The sequence below is a fragment of the Heterocephalus glaber genome, unplaced genomic scaffold, assembly GCF_053883595.1.
Source record: "Heterocephalus glaber isolate CG9 unplaced genomic scaffold, H.glaber_assembly_v1.0 deba00000594, whole genome shotgun sequence".
Classification (NCBI taxonomy): domain Eukaryota; kingdom Metazoa; phylum Chordata; class Mammalia; order Rodentia; family Bathyergidae; genus Heterocephalus; species Heterocephalus glaber.
The window spans coordinates 11248181-11271364 of NW_028258151.1; the positions used below are offsets into that span (position 1 = coordinate 11248181).

Genomic DNA, 23184 nt, shown 5'->3' on the forward strand with positions numbered 1-23184 from the left:
GTATAGGAGGTACATTATCAAAGAGAATGCCTGCTGCATGGATTCATTCAACTGTCTGCCTCAGCATTACAAATTTGTTCATGGAGCCAATCTCTGACTGCCACTGTAAATGGCAGCTTGGCCTAGAAAGTACCGTGCAGCTCTGTGACAGAGAAAGAGCTTGGAGAGTTCTAAATGTTTCCCTAAGAAGAACACTATATTAGAAGCCTAACCAACTTCCCAAAATGGTTCTGCTTTTAGAACTGCAGTTTGCACTCAACAATTTTCTGAGGTGTATTCTGCCCCAGTGAAGTGAATAAAGGTACAGGATATAAAGTACCTGTGCTCCTAAAGTACTTTTGCTCCTCACTGGAATTAGAAACAAGTCTCAGTGAATGGCATGTGAGTATCCAAAGAGAATCCAAACTGCATGGATTCATTCAACTCTCTGACTCTCTGTATTATAGATTTGTACAGGGCAAGGCTATCAGGCTGCCACTCTGAAATGCAGTTTGGCCTAGAAAATACCATGTAGCAAAATGGGCATCCGAAATGAACAGATATTTCTCAGACAAAGAAGTAAAAGCAGCAAATAAATATATGAAAAAATGTTCAACATCCCTGGTCATTTGAGAGATGCAGATGAAAACAACACTGAGATTCCACCTCACCCCAGAAAGAATGGCTGCTATCAAGAAATCAACCAATAACAAATGCTGGCAGGGCTGTGGGGAAAGAGGAACCCTTCTCCATTGTTGGTGGGAGTGCAGACTGGTGCAACCACTGTGGAAATCAGTATGGAGATACCTCAAAGAACTAGGACTGGAAGTCTCATTTGACTCAGCTATTCCCCTGCTGGGGATCTTCCCCAAAGAATTAAAAGAATCATACCACAGTGATATATGTGTACCCATGTTTATAGTGGCACAGTTTGTAATAGCTAAAGCTTGGAAACAGCCCAAGTGCCCATCAACTGGAAACTGGATAAAGAAGATGTGGTTTTGTAATAAAATGGAGTACTACTCAGCCATAAAGAATGAGAAACTAGAGACATTTATAGCTAAATGGATGCATATTGAGGCAATACTCTTAAGTGAAATAAATAGGACACACATGTGTAAATACTGAATAGTTTCTCTAGTGTGAGAAACTGAAAGTATAAATAAGGATTAAAATGAATAATTGATAATTTGAAATAGAAAAAGGTCCAAAGGTGTAGGGTGGTGGGAGGGAAAGGGGAAAGGGAAGAAGGGAAAGGAAAAATTATGAAAAAAGAAAAAAAATGGAAGCAAAATCTATGTAAATAGGGAAGGGTGGAGGGGGTGAAGGGTGCACAGGTAATGGGGGAAAAATAAGAACTAAGATACATCATGTACAGGTACAAGCACCCAATGATAAATGTAAACGTATTGTATACCTAAAATGTACCAATAAATGAAATTTTTTTTAAAAAAGAAAATACCATGTAGCTCTGTGACACAGAAAAATCTTGGAGAGATCAAAATGTTTTCATAATAAGAACTCTATGTTAGAAGCCTGACCAACTTCCCAGAATGGTTCTTCTATTTGAACTGCAGTTTTCACTTGATATATTCAGAGGCTCAATATGCACCATTGAAGTGAATGAGATGCAGGACATAAAGTTCATTTGCTCCTAACTTGAAGCAGATACAAATTTCAGTGAATGGCAGGTAAGTACACAAAGAGAACCCCATCTGCATGAATTCATTCCACTCTCTGCTTCTCTGCATTATGGATTTGTACAGGGCACCACTCTGAGGCTGTCACTGTGAATGGCAGTTTGGCCTCTACAATACCATGCATCTCTGTGATGGAGAAAGAGCTTGGAGAGTTCTAATATTTCCCTAATAACAACTCTATCATAGAAGCCTAACCAAGTTCCCACAATGGTTCTGCTGTTTGAACCGCAGTTTGCACTCAAAGATTTTCAGAGGTGTATTCTGCCCCATTGAAGTGAATGGAGGTGCACGACATAAAGTGCATTAGCTCCTGACTGGAAACAAATACATGTCTCAGTGTATGGCAGGTAAGAACCCAAAAGAACCCCATCTGCATGGAATGCTTGGACTGTCTGCATCACTGCAATAAGAATTTATACAGGGCATCGCTCTCAAGCTGCCACTGTGAATGGCAGTTTAGCCTAGAAAGTACCATGCAGCTCTGTGACACAGAAACAGCTTGGAGGGTTGTAAATGTTTCCATAATAAGTACATTATGTTAGAAACCTCACTGACTCACCATAAAGGCTCTGCTGTTTCAACGACAGTTTGGACTCAAGGATTTTCAGAGGTGTATTCTGCCCCATTGAAGTGAATGAAGGTGGAGGACATAAACTGCATTTACTCCTAACTGGAAGCAGATACAAGGTTCAATGAATGGCACGTAAATACCCAAAAAGAACCCCAACTGCATGGATTCATTCAACTTTATAACTCTCTGCATTACAGATTTATACAGGGCACCAATCTCAGCCTGGCACTGTGAATGGCAGTTTGGCCTATGTATTACCATGCAGCTCTGTGACAGAAAAAGAACTTGGAGAGTTCCACATATTTCCCTAATGAAAAGTCTATGTTAGAAGCATAACTGACTTCCAAGAATGGTTCTGCTCTTTGAACCGCAGTTCCCACTTGAAGATTTTAGGAGGTGTATTATGCCTTATTGGAGTGAAGGAAGGTGAAGGACATAAAGTGAATTTGCTCCTATCTGAAAGCAGATACAAGTCTCAGGGATGGGCAAGAAAGCACCCATAGTGAACCACTTATGCACTGATTCATTCAACTGTCCACCTTTCTGCGCTACAGATTTGTACAGGGCACCACTCTCAGGCTGCCACTGTGAATGGCAGTTTGGCCTACATTGTACCTTCCAGCTCTGACAAAAAGAGCTTAGAGAGTTCTAAATGCTTAGAAGCCTAATCAACTTTCCAGAATTGTTCTGCTATTTGAACTGCAGTTCATACTCCAAGATTTTCAGACATGTAATCTGCCCAATTGAAGTCAATGGAAGTGCAGAACACAAAGTTCATTTACTCCTAACTGGAAGCAGATACAAGTCTCAGTGAATGGCAGGTAAGTATCCAAAGAAATTTTTTTGCATGGATTCATTCACCTGTCTGCCTCTCTGCATTATAGATTTCTACAGGGCACCACTCTCCTGCTGCTACTGTGAATGGCAGTTTGGCCTACAGTGTACCATACAGTTCCATTACAGACAGAGCTTGGAGAGCTCTAAACGTTTCCTGAATAGTAACTCTATGTTAGAAGCTCAACTGACTTTTCAGAATGGTTCTCCTATTTGAACTGCAGTTTGCACTCAAAGATTTTCAGAGATGTAATCTGCCCCATTGAAGTCAAAGGGAGTGCAGGACATAAAGTGCATTTACTCCTAATTGGAAGCAGATACAAGTCTCAGGGAATGGCAGGTAAGTACCCAATGTGAACTACTTCTGCATGGACCCATTTGACTGTCTGCCTCTATACATTTCAGATTTCTACAGGGCACAAATCTAAGGCTGCCACTGTCAGTGGCACTTTTGTCTAGAAAGTACCATGGTGCTGTGACAGAGAAAGATCTTGTAGAGTTCTAAATGTCTCCCAAATAAAAACCCTATGTTAGAAACCTGTCTACTCAGAATGGTTCTGCTGTTTTAACTGCAGTTTGCAGCCAGAGATTTTCAGAGATATATTTTGCCCCATTGAAGTGAATAGAGGTTCAGGACAGAAATGGACTTGCTCCTCAAAGGTGGCAGATACAAGTCTCTGTGTATGGCAGGTAAGTACCCAATGAGAACTCCTTCTGCACAGATTCATTACACTGTTTGCCTCTCTGCATTACTAATTTCTAGAGTGCACCACTTTCAGACTGCCACTGTGAATGGCAGTTTGGGCTAGATAGTGACATGTAGCTCTGTGACAAAGAAATAATTTGGAAAGTTTGGAATGTTTCCATAATAACAACTCTATGTTAGAGGCCTAAATGACTTTTCAGAATGCTTCTGTTGCTTGAACTGCACTTGGGACTCCAAGATTTTCAGAGAAGTATTCTTCCCTGTTGAAGTGAATGTAGATGCAATACATAAAGTGCTTTTACTCCCAATTGGAAGTAGATACAAGTCTCAGTGAATGGCAGGTATGTACCCAAAGAGAACCCCTTCTTCATGGATTCATTCAATTGCCTCTCTGTAGTACAGGGTAACAATCTCAGGCTACAATTGTGAATGGCAATTTAGCCTAGAAATAACATTCATCTCTAGGACAGAGAAAGAGCATGGAGGATTGGAAATGTTTCCCTAATAAGAATACTATGTTAGAAGCCTAGCTGACTTCCTAGAATGTTTCTGCTGTTTGAACTGCAATTTGCACTGTAAGATTTTAAGTGGTGTATTTCATCCCATCAAAGTGAATGATCAAGACATAAATTAATTTTGCTCATAAATGGAAGCTGATACATGTCTCTGTGAATGGCAAGTAAGTACCAAAGAGAACCCCTTCTGCCTGGATTCATTTGACTGTCTGCCTCTCTGCATACCAATTTGTACAGGGCACGCTCTCATGCTGCCACTGTGACTGGCAGTTTGGCCTAGATATTACCATTCATCTCTGTGACTGAGAAAGAGCTTGGAGAGTTTTACCTGTTAACCTAAAAACAACTCTGTTAGAAGGCTAATCAACTTCCCAGAATTCTTCTGCCATTTGTACTGCAGTTTGCATTCAAAGATTTTCAGAGATGTATTCTTCCCCATGAAGTGATGGAGGTTCAGTACATAAAGTGTGCTTGCTTCTCACTGGAAGCAGATACAAGCCTCAATATATTCCTGGTGAGTACTCAAAGAAAACCCCATCTGCATGGATTCATTTGACTGCTTGCCTCTCTGCATTACAGATTTCTACAGGGCACAACTCTCAGGCTGCCACTGTAAATGGCAGTTTGGCCTAGAAAGTACCATGCAGTTCTGTGACAGAGAAACTTGGATGATTGTAAATGTTTCCATAATAATAGCTCTATGTTAGAGGACTTTCCAGAATGGTTCTGTTGTTTGAACTACAGTTTGCACTCCAAGACATTCGGAGTTATGTTTTGCCTCATTGAAGTGAATGGAGGTGCAGGACATAAGCTGCATTTGCTTTTAACTGGAAGCCAATACAAGTCTCAGTGAATGTCAGTTATGTACACAAAGAGAACCCCATCTGCATGGATTCATTTGACTGTCTGCCTGTCAACATTACACAATTTTACAGGACACCAGTCTCAGGCAGCCACTGTGAATGGTAGCTTGAACTAGAAAGTACCATGCAGCTCTGTGACAGAGAAAGAGTTTGGAGGGTTCCAAATGTTTCTCTTATAACAATTCTACTTTAGAAGCCCAACTGACTCCCAGGAATGGTTCTTCTGTTTGAACTGAAATTTGCACTGGAAGATTTTCAGATGTTTATTATGCCCTGTTGAAGGGAATAGATGTAAAGTACATAAAGTGCATTTGATCCTAATTATAAGCAGTTACATGGCTTAGTGTATGGCAAGAAACTAAAACAAAGAGAACCTTATTTGCATGATTCCATTCAGCTGTGTGTCTCTCTTCATAACAGATTTGTTCAGGGCATCATTCTCAGGGTGCCATTCTGAATGGCAGTTTGACCTAAAAAGCACCATGCAGCTCTATGAAAGACAAAGAGCTTGGAGAGTTCTAAATGTTACCCTAAAAGCAACTCTATGTTAGAAGGCTAACTGACTTCCCAGAATGGTTCTGATGTTTGTACTGAAGTTTGCACTGTAAGATTTTCAGAGGTATAATTCTGCCCCAATGAAGTGAATGAAGGTTCAGGACATAAAGTGCACTTGCTCCACACTGGAAGCAGATACAAGTCTCAGGGTATGGCTGGTAATTACCCAAAGAGAAATCCATCTGCATGGATTCATTCAACTGTTTGCCTCTCTGCATTACAGAGTTGTATAGGGCACAACTCTCAGGCTGCCACTGTAAATGGCAGTTTAGCCTATAAATTACCATGCAGTTTTCTGACAGAGGAGCTTGGAGAGTTGTAAATGTTTCCATAATAACAACTCTATGTTAAAGGCCTAAAGGACTTTCCAAATTGGTTGTGCTCTTTCAACTACAGTTTATACTCCAAGATTTTCAGAGTGGTAGTCTCTCCAATTGAAATGAAGGTACAGGACATAAGGTGTACTTCCTCCTAACTGGAAGCACATACAAGTCTCAGTGAATGGCAGGTATGTGGACAAAGAGAACCTCATCTGCATGGATTCATTTGTCTGTCTGCCTTTCTGCATCATACATTTATATAGTACACCGTCTGAGACAGCCACTGTGAATGGTAGTTTGAGCTACAAGATACCACGCAGTTCTGACTGAGACAGAATTTGGAGTATTCCAAATATTTCTCTAATAACAATTCTATTTTAAAAACCTAAGTGACTTCCCAGAATAGTTCTGCTTTTTGAACTGAAATTTGCACTGGAATATTTTCAGATGATTATTATGCCCTGTTGAAGTTTATAGAGGTAAAGTACATACAGTACATTTGATTCTAACTACAAGCAGTTACATGACTTAGTGTATGGCAGGGAACTATCCAAAGAGAACCTCATTTTCATGGTTCCATTTGACTGTCTGCCTCTCTGAAATACAGGTTTGTACAGGGCACCGTTCTCAGGCTGCCACTCCGAATGGCAGTTTGGTCTAGAAAGTACCGTGCAGCTCTGTGACAGAGAAAGAGCTTGGAGAGTTCCAAATATTTCCCAATTAACAACACTATGTTTGAAGTCTAAATGACTTCCCAGAATGGTTCTGCTGTTTGAACTGAAGTTTGCATTCTAAGATTTTCAAAGCTGTATTCTGCTTCATTAAAGGGCTTGAAGGTGCAAGACATAAGGTGCATTTGCTCCTGACTGGAAGCAGTTATATTTCTCAGTGTAGGTAACTACCAAAATAGAACACCATCTTCATGGATTCATTTGAACATCTGCTTCTCTGCATTACACATTTGTACAGGGTACCACTCTGAGGCATTCACTGTGAATGGCAGTTTCAGTTAGAAGATACCATGCAGCTCTGTGAACAGATAAAGAATTTGGAGAGTTCCATCTGTTTTCCTAATAACAACTCTATGTTGGAAACCTAATTGACTTCTCAAGATATTTCTGGAGTTGAACTGAAGTTTGAACTCTGGGATATTCAGAGGTGTATTCTACCCCCATTGAAGTGAATGGAGTTGCAGAACATAAAATGCATTTGGTTTTAGTTGGAAGCAGTTATAAATTTCAGTGTATGGCAGGTAACTACTCAAAGAGAACCAATCTGCATGGATTCATTCAACTGTCTGACTGCAGTACACCCTTGTACAGGGCACCAGCCTGAGGCAGCCACTGTGAATGGCAGTTTGGCCTAGTTGGTAACATGCAGCACTGGAAAAAAGAAAGAGCTTGGAGTGTTCTCAATGTTTATCTAATAACAACTCTAGGTTAGAAGCCTGATTTCCCAGAATGGTTCTGCTGTTTGAACTGATATTTGCACTTTAAAAATTTCAAAGGTGTATTTTGCCCCATTGTATTGAATGGAGGTGCAGGACATAAAATGCACTTGGTTCCTAACTGGAAACAGTTACAAGTCTCAGTGGTTGGCAGGTAACTACCCAAAGAGAACCTCATCTGCAGTGTTCAATTAGACTGCCTGCATGACAGGTTTGTACAGGGCACCACTCTCAGGCTGCCACTGTGAAAGGCAGTTTGGATGAGAAATAATCATGCAGCTCCGTGATAGAGAAAGAGCTTGGAGAGTTCCAATGGTTTCCCTACTAACAACTCCATGTTAGAAGCCTAACTGATATCCAAGAATGGTTCTGCTGTTTGAACTGAGTTTTGCACTCTAAGAGTTTCAAAGGTGTATTCAGCCCCACTGAAGTGAATGGAGGTGCAAGACATAAAGTGCATTTCCTGCTAACTGGATGAAGTCACATGTCTTAGTTTATGGCACATACCTGCTGAAGGAGAACATGATCTGCATGGATTCTTTCAACTGTCTGCCTCTCTGAATTACACATTTGTACAGGGCACCACTGTGGGGCTGCCACTGTGAATGGTAATTTGACCTAGAAGGTAACATGCAGCTCTGTGACAGCAAAAGAGCTTGGCATGTTCCAAAGTTTATCTAGTAAACTTTATTACAAGCTTAATTTCGCATAGTGGTTCTGCTGTTTTAAGCAATGTTTTCACTCTAAGATTTTTAAAGGTGTATTCTGCTCCACTGAAGTGAATGGAAGTGCAGGACATAAAGTCCATTTGCTCTAATTGGAAGCAATTATAAGTCTCAGTGTATTGCAGGTAACTATCAAAAGAGAACCCTATCTGCATGGTTCCATTCAACTATCTGTCTCTCAGCATTACAGATTTGTACAGGGCACTATTTTCTGGCTGCCACTCTATTTTGCTCTAGAATTTACCATGCAGTTCTGTGCCAGTAAAAGAGCTTGGAGAGTTCCAAATAGTTCCTTAATAACAAGACTGACTTCCCAGAACTGTTCTGCAGTTGAACTGGAGTTTGTAGTCTAAAATTTTCAGAGGTGTATTCTACCCCATAAAAGCGAATGGAGGTACAGGACACAAACTGCATTTGCTCTAACTGGAAGCAATTACAAATCTCAGTGTATTGCAGCTAACTACCACAAGAGAACCCCATCTGCATGGATTCATTTGAGCCTTTTCTTTCCTTTTTTAATAAGGTTGGCAAAGGGTTTATCAATTTTATTTATTCTTTCAAAAAACCAACTCTTTGATTCATTGATTTTTTTGTATCATTCTCTTACTCTCCATTGCATTGATTTTTGCTCTGATCTTTATAATTTCCTCCCTTGTCTGAGCTTTGGGTTTGTTTTGCTCTTCTTTTTCTAGGATCTTGAGATTCAGCATTAGGTTGTTTATTTGAGCTCTGTTTTCCTAGTATGGGCATTCACTGCTATGAATTTCCCTCATAGAACTGCTTCCATTCTGCCCCATAGATTCCAGTATGTTACATTCGCATTATCATTTACTTGTAGAAACTCTCTAATTTCTTCTTCAATTTCCTCTGTGACACATTGGTTGTTCAGGAGAGTGCTTTTCAATTTCCATGTGTTTGTAGGATTCTTGCAGTATCTTATGCTATTGACCTCCAATTTTATTGCACTATGGTCTGATAATATACAAGGGATAACTTCAATTCCTTTGCATTTATTTAAACATGTCCTATGAGCTAGCATGTGGTCTAGAATGACCCATGTGCAGCTGAAAAGAATGTATATTTTGATTCTGTGGGGTGGAAAACTCTGTAGACATCTATTAAGTCCATTTGTTTAAAAGCTTGGTTTAGATCTAGTATTTCATTGTTGATTTTTTGTCTAGATGATCTATTTGTGACAGTGGGGTGTTGAGGTCCCCTACTACAATTGTATTAGTGCTTATTTGGTTTATCATATCCATTAATATTTGTTTTGTATAGTTGGGGGATTAGTATTTGGTGCATGTATATTTATGATTGTCATCTCTTCCTCTCAGATTGTCCCCTTTACAAGGATGTAGTAACCGTCTTTGTCTCTCCTAATTAGTTTTGGTTTGAAATCTACTTTGCCTGCAAATAAGATAGCTATCCCTGCTTTTTTCTGAGTTCCTGTCTCATGGAGAACTGTTTTCCGTCCTTTTACTTTCATTCTATGAATTTCTTTTTTAATTAGATGTGTTTCTTGTACACGGTATATTGGATTTTGCTTCTTGAACTATTCTACCAGACTATTTCTTTTGATTGGTGAATTGAGGCCATTCACACTGATGGTTATGATTGATACATATTGACTCATACTTGTCATATTTTACTGTTGTTGGCTTTTTAAATTTTTCCCCCTTTTCCTTTAATTTCTTGCCTTGCCTGATGGCTTCACTCTGTTGGGCCTCATGGAGTTGTGACCCTCATTGTCTCTTTCTAGGATATTGTTTAGAATTGTTTGGAGTACTGGTTTGGTATTCATGAATTTTCTCAGGTTTTGTCATGGAAGGATCTAATTTCCCCATCGATTTTGAAAGATAATTTTGCAGAATACAACAGCCTAGGTTGGAGGTTATTTTCTTTTAGGGCTTGTAATACTTTACTCCAGGCTCTCCTTGACTTGAGGGTTTGTATTGAAAGGTCTGCTGATTCTAATGGGCTTTCCTTTGTAGGTGATTTGTTTCTTTTCTCTAACTGCTTATAGGCTTTTGTTCTTCTGTTGTGTTTCTGGGATCTTGACTATTATATGTCTAGGCGTAGATTTTTTTTTAATCATGGCTTGTCGGAGTTCTATATGCCCTCCTTATCTGTATGCCAAATTCTTTTCCTCTGTTTGGGAAGTTTTCTGCTATTACTTCTGTGAACAGTTTTCTTATGTCATTTGTACTTTCTTCTGCTCTTTTGTGGACTCCTATCAGTCTTATGTTATTCGTATTTGCATCATCTAGCAGCTGCTGGATCAATTTTTCATGATCCCTCACTATTTTTAAGAAATCTCTCTTTTTATGGTCACTAACCACAATCCTGTCTTCTATATCTGATATTCTATCTTCACATTGGCTCAATCTGCTATGAATACTTTCAATGGAGTTTTTAATCTCCTGGATATCTGTTTGAATCTGTTTTATGGATTCCATTTCTTTTCTATGTTGGGTGTTCATGGTTTCCATTTCTTTCCTATGCATTCATAGCTTCCATCTTAAATGTCTTCTCATTTTTGTTTTTGGTATTGTCCTTGGTTTAATTCCTGGGTTGATACTTCGAAGTTGCTTATTGTAAGTATCTTTGTTGCTTGTAGTTAGAACCTTATGGAATGATTGTTTCTCAGAGATGTCTTCCAGATACAGCTGGTGTTTAGGTTTTGAGTCTCTAATGGCTCTGAGGCTATCTCATTTTCATTATAACAGGAAAGACAACTGATTAGGTCAATCACAACACCTTAGCCCAAGTGAAACAATGAGCAACACCATAGCATCAAGTACATCTTAGAAAATGACAATTTGTGGTAGTTATTAATCTATCACCTTTTTTTTTTAATCTATCACCTTTACATGTGTGAATGAAATCAAAATCAAGGACCAACCCAACATATGTTTATAGTGAATAAATTCTTCAGTATAGCAACTTTACCCTTAGGGATGGGGAGTTAGAAGGAGTTGGGGAGGGAGGGATAGGTAGGTAGAAGGATAGGGGAAGGTTAGTAGTGAGGCCAGAGGACACAAGCGAGAGAGGGAAAAAGAGAAGAAAAGAAAAATAAAGAAGAAATACGAATTAGGGCCAGAACAGGAACTCACAGGGAGATGAAGAACTATGTGGGACAGCAAGGGAGCAAGGGAGTGAGAAAGAGAAACAAAAGAGAAAAGAAAGAAAAAAGAGAAAAATTAAAATTTTAAGAGTAGAAAACAAAAAAAAATTAAAAATGTGAGCAAAAAAATAATAATAGTAATTTTGAAAATAACAAATAAAAGATAAAAATGAAGGGCCTCCTTCAGGGTATGTCTCTGCTGTCACAATTGACAACGTGGGCAGCCGTGTGCGGATATAAGTCAATGAGTCTCAGCTAGCCAGTCACAGACCCGTGAGATTCTGGCAGATTTCTGGCTGCAGGTCCCAAGTTGAGCTCCCTGTCCTCCTGCAAGATTGAACTCTGCAAAGTTCTATTGCAGGTTCCAGTTGCCTTTCCCCTGAAGATAGTCCAGGTTCTGATGGGAGGTGATGATCCCTCCAACTTAGCAAGCACGGTGGTCTGGTGTGCCTTTATTGCAGAGATTCTCTTCACTTTTCCAGTGGGCTTCAATTTTCATCAAGGAGCCTGAGAGAGGCCCTCTACCTGTTGTTCACTTCTGCAGCCCAGGACAATGGCCTTTATACCCCTCTGTGCCTCTGTAGTGTGGAACCAGGTAGCAGCACAGCCAGGAGGCCAGAGGCGGGGAGGGTTGGGGTGGGGTCTGGGGTTGCAGGCACCTGTGAGGCTAAGCTACTCTCAGGTGGGCTTGTCAAGGGGTTCTCACCATCTCACTGGTTGCAGGTGGGCATGGTGAGCTGGATGGAGCGGGGCTCCAGATAGCAAGGGACCCCTTAGTCCCGCCGGTGAGTGTGTCAAGGGGATCCTCTGGGCAGGTGAGTTTCTGACCCTTGACAAGTCCTAGCGTTCAAAATGTATGCAAGATACACATATCAATTCACAGAGAACAACTCAGAAGCCCAGGTAACCAGGCAATGAAACGAAGTGATAATGCAAAAGGAAAAAAAGTCACCAACGACATTGAAATTATTGACGTGTAACTTTGCTACTTTCCTAAGGCATAAAAATATATTTTAAATAACTTTTCTAAATTAGGTCCTATTCTTTAAGCAACCCAAGATGTCAAAAAACCAAAACAAACAAACAAACAAAAACCTTCCAATCCTCTGTGCTTGAAAGATAGTTAATGTAGGAAAAAAACTAAAACAGTAGAAAAAAGTCCAAGTTTACAAAAGGCGTAGCTGTTATTTGCAGTACAGTGGCCACGAGATGCAACATATCAAGGAAACTAAACTAACTTTCTTTATCATATCCTGTAGTTGTGGTTATGATGCTTTTGATAAGAAAAAAAGAAATCCAGAGAACTAAGTCATTGAACTACATTTCCTCTTCACCTTCTTTGATGCTCATAGATTCCTTCAATAGCACCTCTCTCCATCCAACAAACCTTAATTCAAAAACTGATTTTCAAAATGGATTAAAGATCTAAATATTAAAATAGAAACTCTGAACCAGCTGGAACAGAGGTTAGTAGAACCTTTGAAGACATTGGTGTAGGAAAAGATTTTATGAACAAAACCTCAGTTGCCCATGAACTAGCACAAACAATCAACAAATGGGATCTCTTCTTATTAAAAAGCTTCTGCACAGCAAGAGAAACCACCAGCAGTGTGAAGAGAACCCACAATGTGGGAAAAAATCTTCACCTGCTCTTCCTCAGACAAAGGTCTACTATCTCGAATCTATAAAGAACTTAAAAAGAGCAGACCTCCCAAATTTAAAGACCCAATCCAAAAATGGGTATCTGAAATGAACAGACATTTCTCAGACACAGAAGTAGAAATAGCAAATAAATACATGAAAAAATGTTCAACATCACTGGTCATTCTAGAGATGCAAATGAAAACTATGCTGAGATTCCACCTCACTCCAGAAAGAATGGCTGCTATCATGAAATCAACCAATAAGAAATGCTGGCGGGGCTGTGGGGAAAGAGGAACCCTGCTCCACTGCTGTTGGGAGTGTAGACTGGTGCAAGCAATGTGGAAATCAGTATGGAGATACCTCAAAGAACTAGGACTGGAAGTCCCATTTGACCCCACTATTCCACTGCTGGAGATCTTCCCCAAAGAATTAAATGAATCATACCACAGTGATATATGTGCACCCATGTTCATAGCAGTGCAGTTTGTAATAGCTAAAACTTGGAAACAGCCCAAATGCCCATCAACTGGAGACTGGATAAAGAAAATGTGGTTTTTTTATAAAATGGAGTACTATTCAGCCATAATAAATGAGAAATTAGAGACATTTATAGCTAAGTGGATGCACATTGAGGCGATACTCTTAAGTGAAATAAATAGGACACACATGTGTGAATACCGAATAGTTTCTCTGGTGTGAGAAACTGAAAGTGTAAATAAGGACTAAATGTATAATAGGTCATGTGACATAGGAAGAAAAGGGGCAAAGGGGAAGGAAGTGGGAGGGCTAGGGGAAAGGATAGAAGGGAATGGGATTAATATGAGAAAATGGAAAAATAGGAACAAAATCTTTGTAAATAGGGAGGAATGGAGGGGTTGAAGGGAGGGCTGGGCAAGGGTGAAAAATAAGAACCAAGAGAGACTATGTAAAGGTGCAAATTTCCAATGATGAATGTCATTATATTGTATACCTAAAATGTACCGATGATTAGAATGAATAATCGATAATGCAAAATAGGAAGAAAAGGTCCAAAGGGGTAGGGGTAGTGGGAGGGGCAGGAGAAAGGAAAGAAGGGTAAGGAAAAATGATGAGAAATGGAAAAAATGGAAATAAAGTCTTTGTAAATAGGGAAGGGTGGAGGGGGTGAAGGGAGGGCTAGGAATGGGGAAAAAAAAAGAACCAAGATGCATTATGTAAAGGTACAATTCCCAATGAGAAATGTAATTGTGTTGTATACCCACAATGTAACAATAAAAGAATTTAAAAAAACAAACAAACAAAAAAAAAACTGATTTGTACCTGCCTCCAACCTTCTTTAGTGCCACAGCAAAAATTCCAACCTTCCATTCAGTTTCCAGGGCTTCTGGGCTGCTCTTGGGGTGCCCTCTGCTGGCCATTTCTGGAAGCAGGTGCCAAAGTCATAAAATAAAATCCACTTCCTTTCAAAATTCAAAACAAAGTTGACTTTTTAAAAAGAGCAAAAGCTAGTTTTTAGTTGTTTACTTGGCATTTTTGGTCTCCAGTTTTCAGAAAGGTTGCTGATGCCAGGAAAGTTATGACAATAATTTGGAAACACCAACATCATGCTCCAGCGGACTTTAAAAGTAAATTGAAACAATAAAGAACTCCTACAACTCAACAGAAACAAAACAGTTGACATGATTGAGCAATGGGCAAAGGACTGGAGTAGACATTTCTCTAAAGAAGATGGACAAAGGGTCAACAATTACATGAGAAAATGGTCAGAGTCACTAATGGATTCATTAAGGAAACACCAATCAAAGCCAAAACACTGTGATTACTATGACAAAAATAGAAAAGAACATGTTATTTATCAAGGATGTCAACAAACTGAAACCCCTGTTGGTAGGAATGGAAAAGGGTATAGCCACAAGGGAAAACAGTATAGCGGTTCCTCAAAACATTAAAAATAGAATTGCCATACAATTCAGCAATTCCACTTCTGGGTATTAATCCAAAAGAATTAAAAGCAAGGTCTTGAAGAGATACCTGCACACCCATACTCATAGCAACATCATTCAGAAGGAGCAAAAAGTAGAAGCAACCCATGGGGTCCATCAACAGATGAACAGATAACAAATTATGGTGCAGACACAATCTATTCAGCCTTTAAAAGGAAGGAAATTCTAACACATGCTACAATGTGGATTAACTTTAAGGATATTGTGCCAGTCACAAAAATACTTAATACCATATGATGGCCCTTATTTGTGATATCTTAAATTGTCAGATTCCCAGAGAGAGGAAGCAGAATAGTGGCCAGGAAGGGGCAGGAGGGAGAGATGGGGGTTGATTAATGGGTACCAATTTTCAGTTCTGCCAGATGAAAAGGCTCTAGAGATTGGTTACAAAACAACATAAATATACTTCATACTCTCTGTACACTTGAAAATGGTTAAGATCATAAATTTTGTTGTATATTGTACGAGAATTTAAAATAATTTTTTTAAGGTAAAGAGAAGAAACACATGGGCCCATCTGTCATCTTTTCCTTTGCTGCCTCATCTGGCGCAACTTCTAGGAATTTAGAAAGTCACTGCAGTCAAGGATTGACTGATTTACTTGAATTTGAATGTAAAATAATGGAAGCCACAATGGACAAAGTGACTTGTAAAGGTCTCTGGAGATGACCGGTAATGAATGGACTAGAAAGAAGGGCTCCTGGCTCCCAGACTGGGGCTCTACCCTGTGTCAGCTCAGAAAACAGCGCCCCAGAACATGGGACCTTTGTGTGCTGACTGCTTCACGGCAAAGGCTCAGGAATCAGCAGATGTCCACTGGAGCTCTTCTCTGAAGTAACCTGTTGACTTAAAGACTGGATCTACCACAGAAGATCACAACTGCCTTCAGTCTTCTTACAGAAACTCCATTGGCCAAGAAAACCGAGCTCCTACCACTGAGGAGGAGACTGTACATCAAACACCAAAGAGCCTAAAGGAACTTCGTCTCCGGCCACTGTCTGTCCTTCAAGCCCATTCATCCCCACTAATAATCACTTGCTACTCTTCTAACATAGCCCACACACCCCCTTCTCTCTCCTCTAAGGAATTCATCCAACTGGCTCTTGAGTTTTATATTTTAAGTGGCTCAATGCACAGGTAATCAATCTGTATACCTTTTCTTTTGCTAAGCTGTCTGTTGCCAGTTTATCTGGGCAAAGACTTGAACTTTTGGAGAAGGATAGGGAGAAATGCCCATTGCTCCACCACCCACCCCACAAGGGGATGAGAACTTCCCATTCCTGATGGGGAGGTCAAAGATCAGCCCTGTCCATCGGGACTCCTTCCCAGTCACCATCTATCAGTCTGAGTGGTAGGCAAGCTTGTCAAGAGATGCACCTTTGGTTAAAGTCCTGAACAAACCTGGAGGGAAATGTGCAGAGAAATAGATAAGCCACTTGACAGGACTCACCCTGAGTGTTTTGTTCCTTTGAGTTATATTGTAATTTCTCTTAAAACATGCCCTAAAAGGAGCATCTAATTGTCCCATGAAGCTGAGGTGTTCTGTGTTGTGAATAACTGACCTACTGTTTCCCCCTGTGTGCAGCAACATCGCAGGGTGAGACATTCATAGAAATGACTTTATTCTATTCAGACGATTAGAGAAAGACACCAGCATAGCTTATAACAAAGCTAACAAATGACTCTCCTGGCCATTAATGGGCCAATTTTATTAAAACATATTTGTTGAAACTAAAAAATAAAGCTGTTATCATAGCACCTTGCTGTGGTGGCACCTTTGCTATGAGGCCAGATGCTGAGGCCTTAGGATCATGCATGGCATCCTCTTCAGCGCACAGCAGCAAAGGTTGGCACAGCACAGGTGGGAACCAACATCCTCTCCTGCCATCCCCAGGGCTTGTTCTGAAAGTGTTGCTTCCTTCCGGCCAGCCAGGCTCCACATGAGGTCCTTCTTCAGGCCCCTGAAGCTCACCACGCACTAGCACAGAGGTCGTGTTGTGTTTTGCAGAGGTTCCCATTTGTGCTCTGACCAGGGCAGTGCGGGTCCCAACAGTGAAACCTCTGGCTGTGTAATTCTGGCAAGGAATGCCCTCCCTATGCCTGGTCTGCAAGTCAGGCTGCAATTCTGCCCCAGCACCTAACTCTTCACTTCCAGCGGGACATTTTCCTCATCAGTTTGGTTAGGCTTGAACTGCCTGCCCAGTGTTAAGAAGGAATATCTCAGGCCTCCAGCCATGCTGAAAGGAGAAAAAAACAGCAAGAATAAATACCTGGGAATTCCATGGCTAAGCAGCAGAGCTGACATCTGTACAAATATAGTCAGCTTGATTTGGAGGTGACAATTTAGCTCTCTGGGGGTTCCTAAGGTTTGTGGATGATCTGATGTCAATTTCTCCTCCTAGATACAAACCTTTGGGGACAGAAGCAGTAATCAAATCTAATATGGAACCTCAGACAGAAAACACACACTTGGTTTTTATTGAACAAACTATATTCCATTCTTAAAATAGCACCCAGGTCTGGGACACCAAAATTCTTTTGAAAAGTATTCTAGCCAGCTAGGGACAGTGGCACATCTTTGTAATCCCAGCTAATCAGGAGGCTGAGGGAAAAGGATCATAAGTTGGAATCCAGCTTGGGCAATTTAGCAAGACCTGCCTCAATTTAAAAAGGCCTGGGCTTGTAGCTCAATGGTAGAGTACCCTGGGTTCCATCCCCAGTACAAAAATTAAAAAGATCCCAGTTAGTGGGGCTGGGGATTTAGCTCAGTGATTTCACCGCCTGCTGCGCAAGCACAAGGATCTGAGTTCAATCCCCGGTACCAAAAAAATAAATAAATAAAAATCCCAGTTAGTCAATCCTTAGGGCATCCTTGGTATATGGCACTTAGAATGGGCATAAGCTAGTGAGCCCCACTCAGCAAGAGGAAGGCAGATAATTTAGGAGACCCCTCTGGGAGGAAGATGTGGGAATGAACTCAGATCCTGGTCCTGTGGATGTTCATGACACTGTTCCCACGAGGAATAATGTGGGCAGAGAAATAGAGAAAAAAACAGAGAAATTGGAGCTGGGCTCAGAGCTCATGAGGCCCTATATTCAATCTCCAGCACCACCAAAAAGAGAGAGGAACTGAAGATTTAAACAAAATAATTTTTAAAACTATAATATGAAACTACCTTCCAGCTTAAAATATAAGATTTATCTTTGCACTTTTGTTTATTACATATTAATCAAATGGGAAAAATAAGAAGCAAGATATAATATGTACAGGTACAAATTCCCTATGATGAACGTGATCATATATACCTAAAATGTACCAATAAACTTAATTTTAAAATTCTTATTGTAATCAACTGAGTTTTTAAAAATGTCACTTACCAAATATTTAATCCTACAAAGTTTAATGGAGAGAAAATATAGTCTCCACCTACTAACATTCCAATGTAGGCAACAGACACATTCTGCAAAAAACGGAATTCACCATTAAAAGTGAAGGATTTAGGGGAAATACATACATATGGCAAAACCTGAAAGTAGACATTTTAATTACTTTGCATGGAAACTTTAGGTAGAAGGTATTCATCAAATGTTAAATGAATGAATGAAAGTCATTATGTGTGGCTTTAGAAAGAAATAAACTGTGGTAAAAAACACAATTTCAGGCAAAAGATGGCAGAATTGTCACAATCAGCTTCTGTCTGATCTACCAGCTCCTGCCTTTTTGCTATCATTGGTAGTGAACGGTAATCATGGTGGCCCTAAGCTTAGACAGAGTAGAGAAATGGACTAGACCTCAGACCCTGCTCTGTCCACTGTGTTCCATGAGCCTCCGCAGCCAGCAGACAGGTCCACTGCTGACCCAGGTAGGTTCTCACGCACTCCAGGAGTTCATGTGAATAGAAAAACTAAGCTGTTCTGGAAGAACAGCATGCAGAACACAACCCCTGCTAATTCCTTGCCTTACAAGTAAGCATGGATCTGGTTGAAAACAATCCCTCTAGGTTTCCCTTTCTAGTGGGCAGCTTCCACCAGAAAACCAAATTGTATATCACAAAGTATTCATAGACATTTGGAATATCTTCTCCCCACTTTCTTCTTCATTTTCCCAAATCATCCCCTCCCACTTACCCCAATTTTAAAGTAATAATTTGTCCCTCCTTTTTAAAATTTAAGATGATTGAATGGAGGAGGAGTAACATTGGACCTACTCAGAGAGAAATCAACTAAAAACACAGGTAATTTGAAGAAAGGGAGAGACATACATCCTGATGCCAAAATCAGTCTGAAATGAGAGACTACTAGATCACATAAAACATAGGCACAGTACTTCATAAAATGGCGCATCAGCCCACAGGGCTACCAGTGGTGCAAGAAGTGCTGAGCAAGACTCTCTGTACTGGGAAGTCCCCAAGACACTGAAGGACTGAAAAAGTGCAGCTAACTCAAGCCACGCAGAATAGATTCGGGGGAAAAGGTCTCTTGCCTCTTTTGCCTTCCTCCACACAAAGGACACTGTAGCCAGGCAACAAATTTTACTAGCAAACACAGAGGTAAGTGACCAGAAATAATCTGTTCCCTCCCAGTGGGAAGGATCTCCAGCCCCTATTTTTCTTTTCCTTTTTTTTTTTTTTCCTCTGTCCTGTGCCCTAGGAGCTAAGGGCAGTGGAGGTGGGGGAAAGGAGTGGCAACCAGTAGCTTCAAAGAAAACACTCAGGATTTAAATAGCCCCAGGTTCACACCTAACCACTGGAGAGGACACTGAGGTGGAACCTAGAAGCCTTGGGCTACATTCCCAGTGGTGATAGCATCCCCACCCCCACCCCACCCTGCCCCTTGACAAGCTACAGGATGGGCTAGAGAAGGGCCAGTGGGGGTGAAACAGAAGAGGCTGTGCAAAGACCAAATGGAGCCAACTGTACACAGGACTTGGAGCAGCCCTGGGCTACCCTGCCTGAGAGTGCAACAGCACCCACAGTAAGGAGGCTTGGGGTGGGAGGAGACATCCGAAAAACTGCTGGCTGAAGACTGGCCCCAGCTCCCACGAGACCAACCGTGTACCCAGCACTAATCCTACTGCAGACCTGGCAGGGGTACACAGCACAGTTTTGGGACATTACCTCCCTTGGTCACTACCACAGAACTGTGGATTCTAGAGAAATTTTATTTTTTTTCTTTGTTGGCTTTCTTTCCTTTTTCTGTCTGGTTGGAGTTTTTTTTCTTCTTCATTGTTTAGGATTTTACCTTTATTTTTATTTTGTTCTCATTTTTTTTCTCTTTCCTCAACTATTACTCTTGAGTTTATATTTTCATGTGAGTGAAAATCTCCTCTTGTCTTTCTGGTTTACTCCAATATTCTTTTGCTTTATTCTTCAGGCTTTCTCTCCTGCCTGCTTCTCCAGTTTCCCAAAGCTTAAGATCATCTGTTGTCCTCCAGCCTTGCAACTACTACATTTCCCTTCATTTATCTGTTTTGCCCCCTACCCCTCTTAAACTCTCCCACCCAGAGGATAAAATCACTCCACTAAGGGGAAACTCATTGCATAGAAGTCCCTGGTTTATGTTGGATTATGTTATAAAACTGTAGTTTTTCTTCCTATAATTAAAGGTACCAAATTAATAGTTACCACAATTTGTTAATTTCTAGGGTTGCTTGATGCTCTTGATATTGCTAACTGTACTACTTTAGTCAGGATAGCATACCTTTTGCAATCAGTTGTTCTCCCTTTTATGACAACACTGTGATTGTCTGGGGCCATAACGATCACCATAGTCCAGTACCAAAGGGCTGGGTGCTAAACCAAATAAATAGCAACTTTGGATCCTTAATAAATTGGGAAGGTAGGATTTTGGAACAGACACAAGCACCAAGAACCTCATATGCCCGGAAGACATCACTGAGGAATAGATATTACCTAGGAAGGCCTTGATACTACTGATAAAGCTATCTGGCATAAGAAATTTACAAAAATGAACACAGAAAACAAAGTAAAACAAAAAAAAGAAGAAAGAAAAGAAAATGACAAGATGCAGAAGCAAAATCCAATCCAAGACCTCCAGCCCACCTAGGACAAGTCCAGGGGACAACAAGATAAAGGAACTGGAAGTCACTCACCTGAATTATTGGAAATGATAAGAGCAGAAGTGAAAACACAGTTGCATGAGGTTATAGAGAGTATAATCACTCAGGTAAAAAAAAGTGATGATCAAGATAGGGGCCGGGGATTTAGCTCAGTGGTTTCGCCGCCTGTGGCGCAAGCACAAGGACCTGAGTTCAATCCCCAGTACCAAAAAAAATAAAATAAAAAAGTGATGATCAAAATAAAGGACATGCTCAATAAATCTAGAGTAGACACAGATAAAAAACTAGAGCCCTTCATCGCAGAACAGCAGAGGTCCTGAGCAGCACGGGCTGGCCAGTGGCCCTGCCCCTTCAGTGCAGAGCAGCGAAGCAGAGTGGGCACCAACACAGCGTGTGCCCCCCCCCACTTCTGGCCACTGGGCCAAGCCAGCACTTGGATCCACACCACAGAGGGGCAGTGGGTCAGAAAGGACATTGATCTGAGCTCCAGAAGATAGAAAAGAAGTGAACAAGAGAAAGAGGGCCTCTCTGAGGCTCCTAGATGAAAACTGAAGCCCATTGGAAAAGTGAAGAAAATCTCTGTAATAAAGGTACACCAGACCACCGTAGTTGGTAAGATGGAGGGATCACCACCTCCCATTGGAACTTGGACTATCTTCAGGGGAAGGGCAGCTGGAACCTGCAGAAGAACCTTACAGAGTTCAACCTAGCAGGAGGTCAGAGATCTCAACTTGGGCCTTGCAGGCAGAAATGAGCCTGAACCTCAGGGGACAGCTGCTGGCTTGCTGAGACTAACTGAATTACATCTGCACACTCCTGCCCATGCTGTCTATAGTGATATCAGAGACATACCCTTAAGGAGGTATTACTATTATTATTTATTTTCAAAGTAATTTTTTCTCCTATTTTTAATGTTTTTTCTAATTTTTATCTATTCTTTTTTTAAAAAATGTTTTCCTTTTTTCTTTTCTTTTTTTTCTGTTTTCTTTCTCTTTCTCTCTCACTCTCTCACTCCCACCTTATTCTTCATTTCTCTCCCTTTTTATTCCTGTTCCTGTCCCAATTTGAATTCCTTTTTTTCTTACTTTTTCTTTTCTTCTCTTTTTCCTATTCTTGATTGTCATTAGTTTTAAAAGAAAAATGAATATAGTTTCTAGCCTCCCTATTGCTGTTAGGTTGTTTTGTCCTTGTGTTTGCTCTTTTGTTCTGTCTTCTCCTCTTCTCTTCAACAGCTTTCTAGAGTTCGTGTGATCTTCCTGTGCCCTCTGGCCTCACTTCTAACCTTTCCCTATCATACCTATCTATCACTCCCTCCCCACCTCCTTCTAAGTTCCCATCCCAAAGGGTAAAGTTGCTATATTGAAGAGTTTATTCACTATAGACATATTTTGGGCTGGTCCTCAACTTTGATTTAATTCACAGGTTTAAAAGTGATAAATTAATAACTACCACAAATTGTCATTTTCTAAACTGTGCTTGATTCTCTTGTTGTTGCTGATTGTATCACTTGGGCTAAGGTGTTGTGATTGATCTAATCAATTGTCCTTCCTGGTATACTGAAAATGAGAGAGCCTAAGAGTCAGTAGAGACTCAAAACCTAAAGGCCAGATGTATCTGGAAAACACTTCTGAGAAACAGTCATTCCATAAAGGTTCTAAGTACAAGCAACAAAGATACTTACAATAAGCAATATTGAAGTATCAACCTAGGAATTGAAGCAAAAACAGTACCAACACCAAAAATAGAAATGACAAGATACCTAAGCAAGGCACAACATCAGGCTACCAGCTCACCAAAGACAAATTCTGGAGGAAACGAGGTGGAAAAATCTGATAATCAGTTGCCTGGACACCCTGCACTGATGGGACAGGAAGTAACAAAACAGATGAATGAAGCTCTAGAAAAATTCAAAACAGAAATAATTTCCCAGATAACCACAGAGATGCTGAGCAGAATGAAAGACATGATTAGAGACTCTAGAACAGAAACAGATAAAAAAAAAGATGAGCTCAGGTCCATGATGGAAACCATGAATGCCCAGCATAGAAAAGAAATGGAAACCATGAATGCCCAGCATAGGAAAGAAATGGAATCCATGAAACAGATTCAAACAGATATCCAGGAGATTAAAAACTCTATT

The 23184-nt window shown here is 40.5% G+C and overlaps 1 protein-coding gene across 11 annotated transcripts in view; it reads right to left on the reverse strand.

The window, feature by feature from the left end:
- Slc35d2 (solute carrier family 35 member D2) overlaps positions 1 to 23184 on the reverse strand; it is a 152575-nt gene that overhangs the window by 70388 nt on the left and 59003 nt on the right. For 3 of the 11 annotated variants that reach the window (XR_015448837.1, XR_015448838.1, XR_015448835.1), the window contains one exon: positions 14283 to 14382. The exons of 5 other annotated variants lie outside the window; for them this stretch is intronic. Coding sequence is in view for 3 of the 6 variants with exons in the window: in XM_004846096.4 (XP_004846153.1) it covers positions 17103 to 17202; positions 18344 to 18426 (183 nt within the window). In the remaining 3 variants the exon portion in view is untranslated. Of the gene's footprint in view, positions 1 to 14282; positions 14383 to 16566; positions 17203 to 18343; positions 18427 to 23184 lie in introns of those variants that run through there. 3 more of the 11 variants (XM_013072733.3, XM_004846096.4, XM_021259398.2) reach the window with 2 other exon arrangements.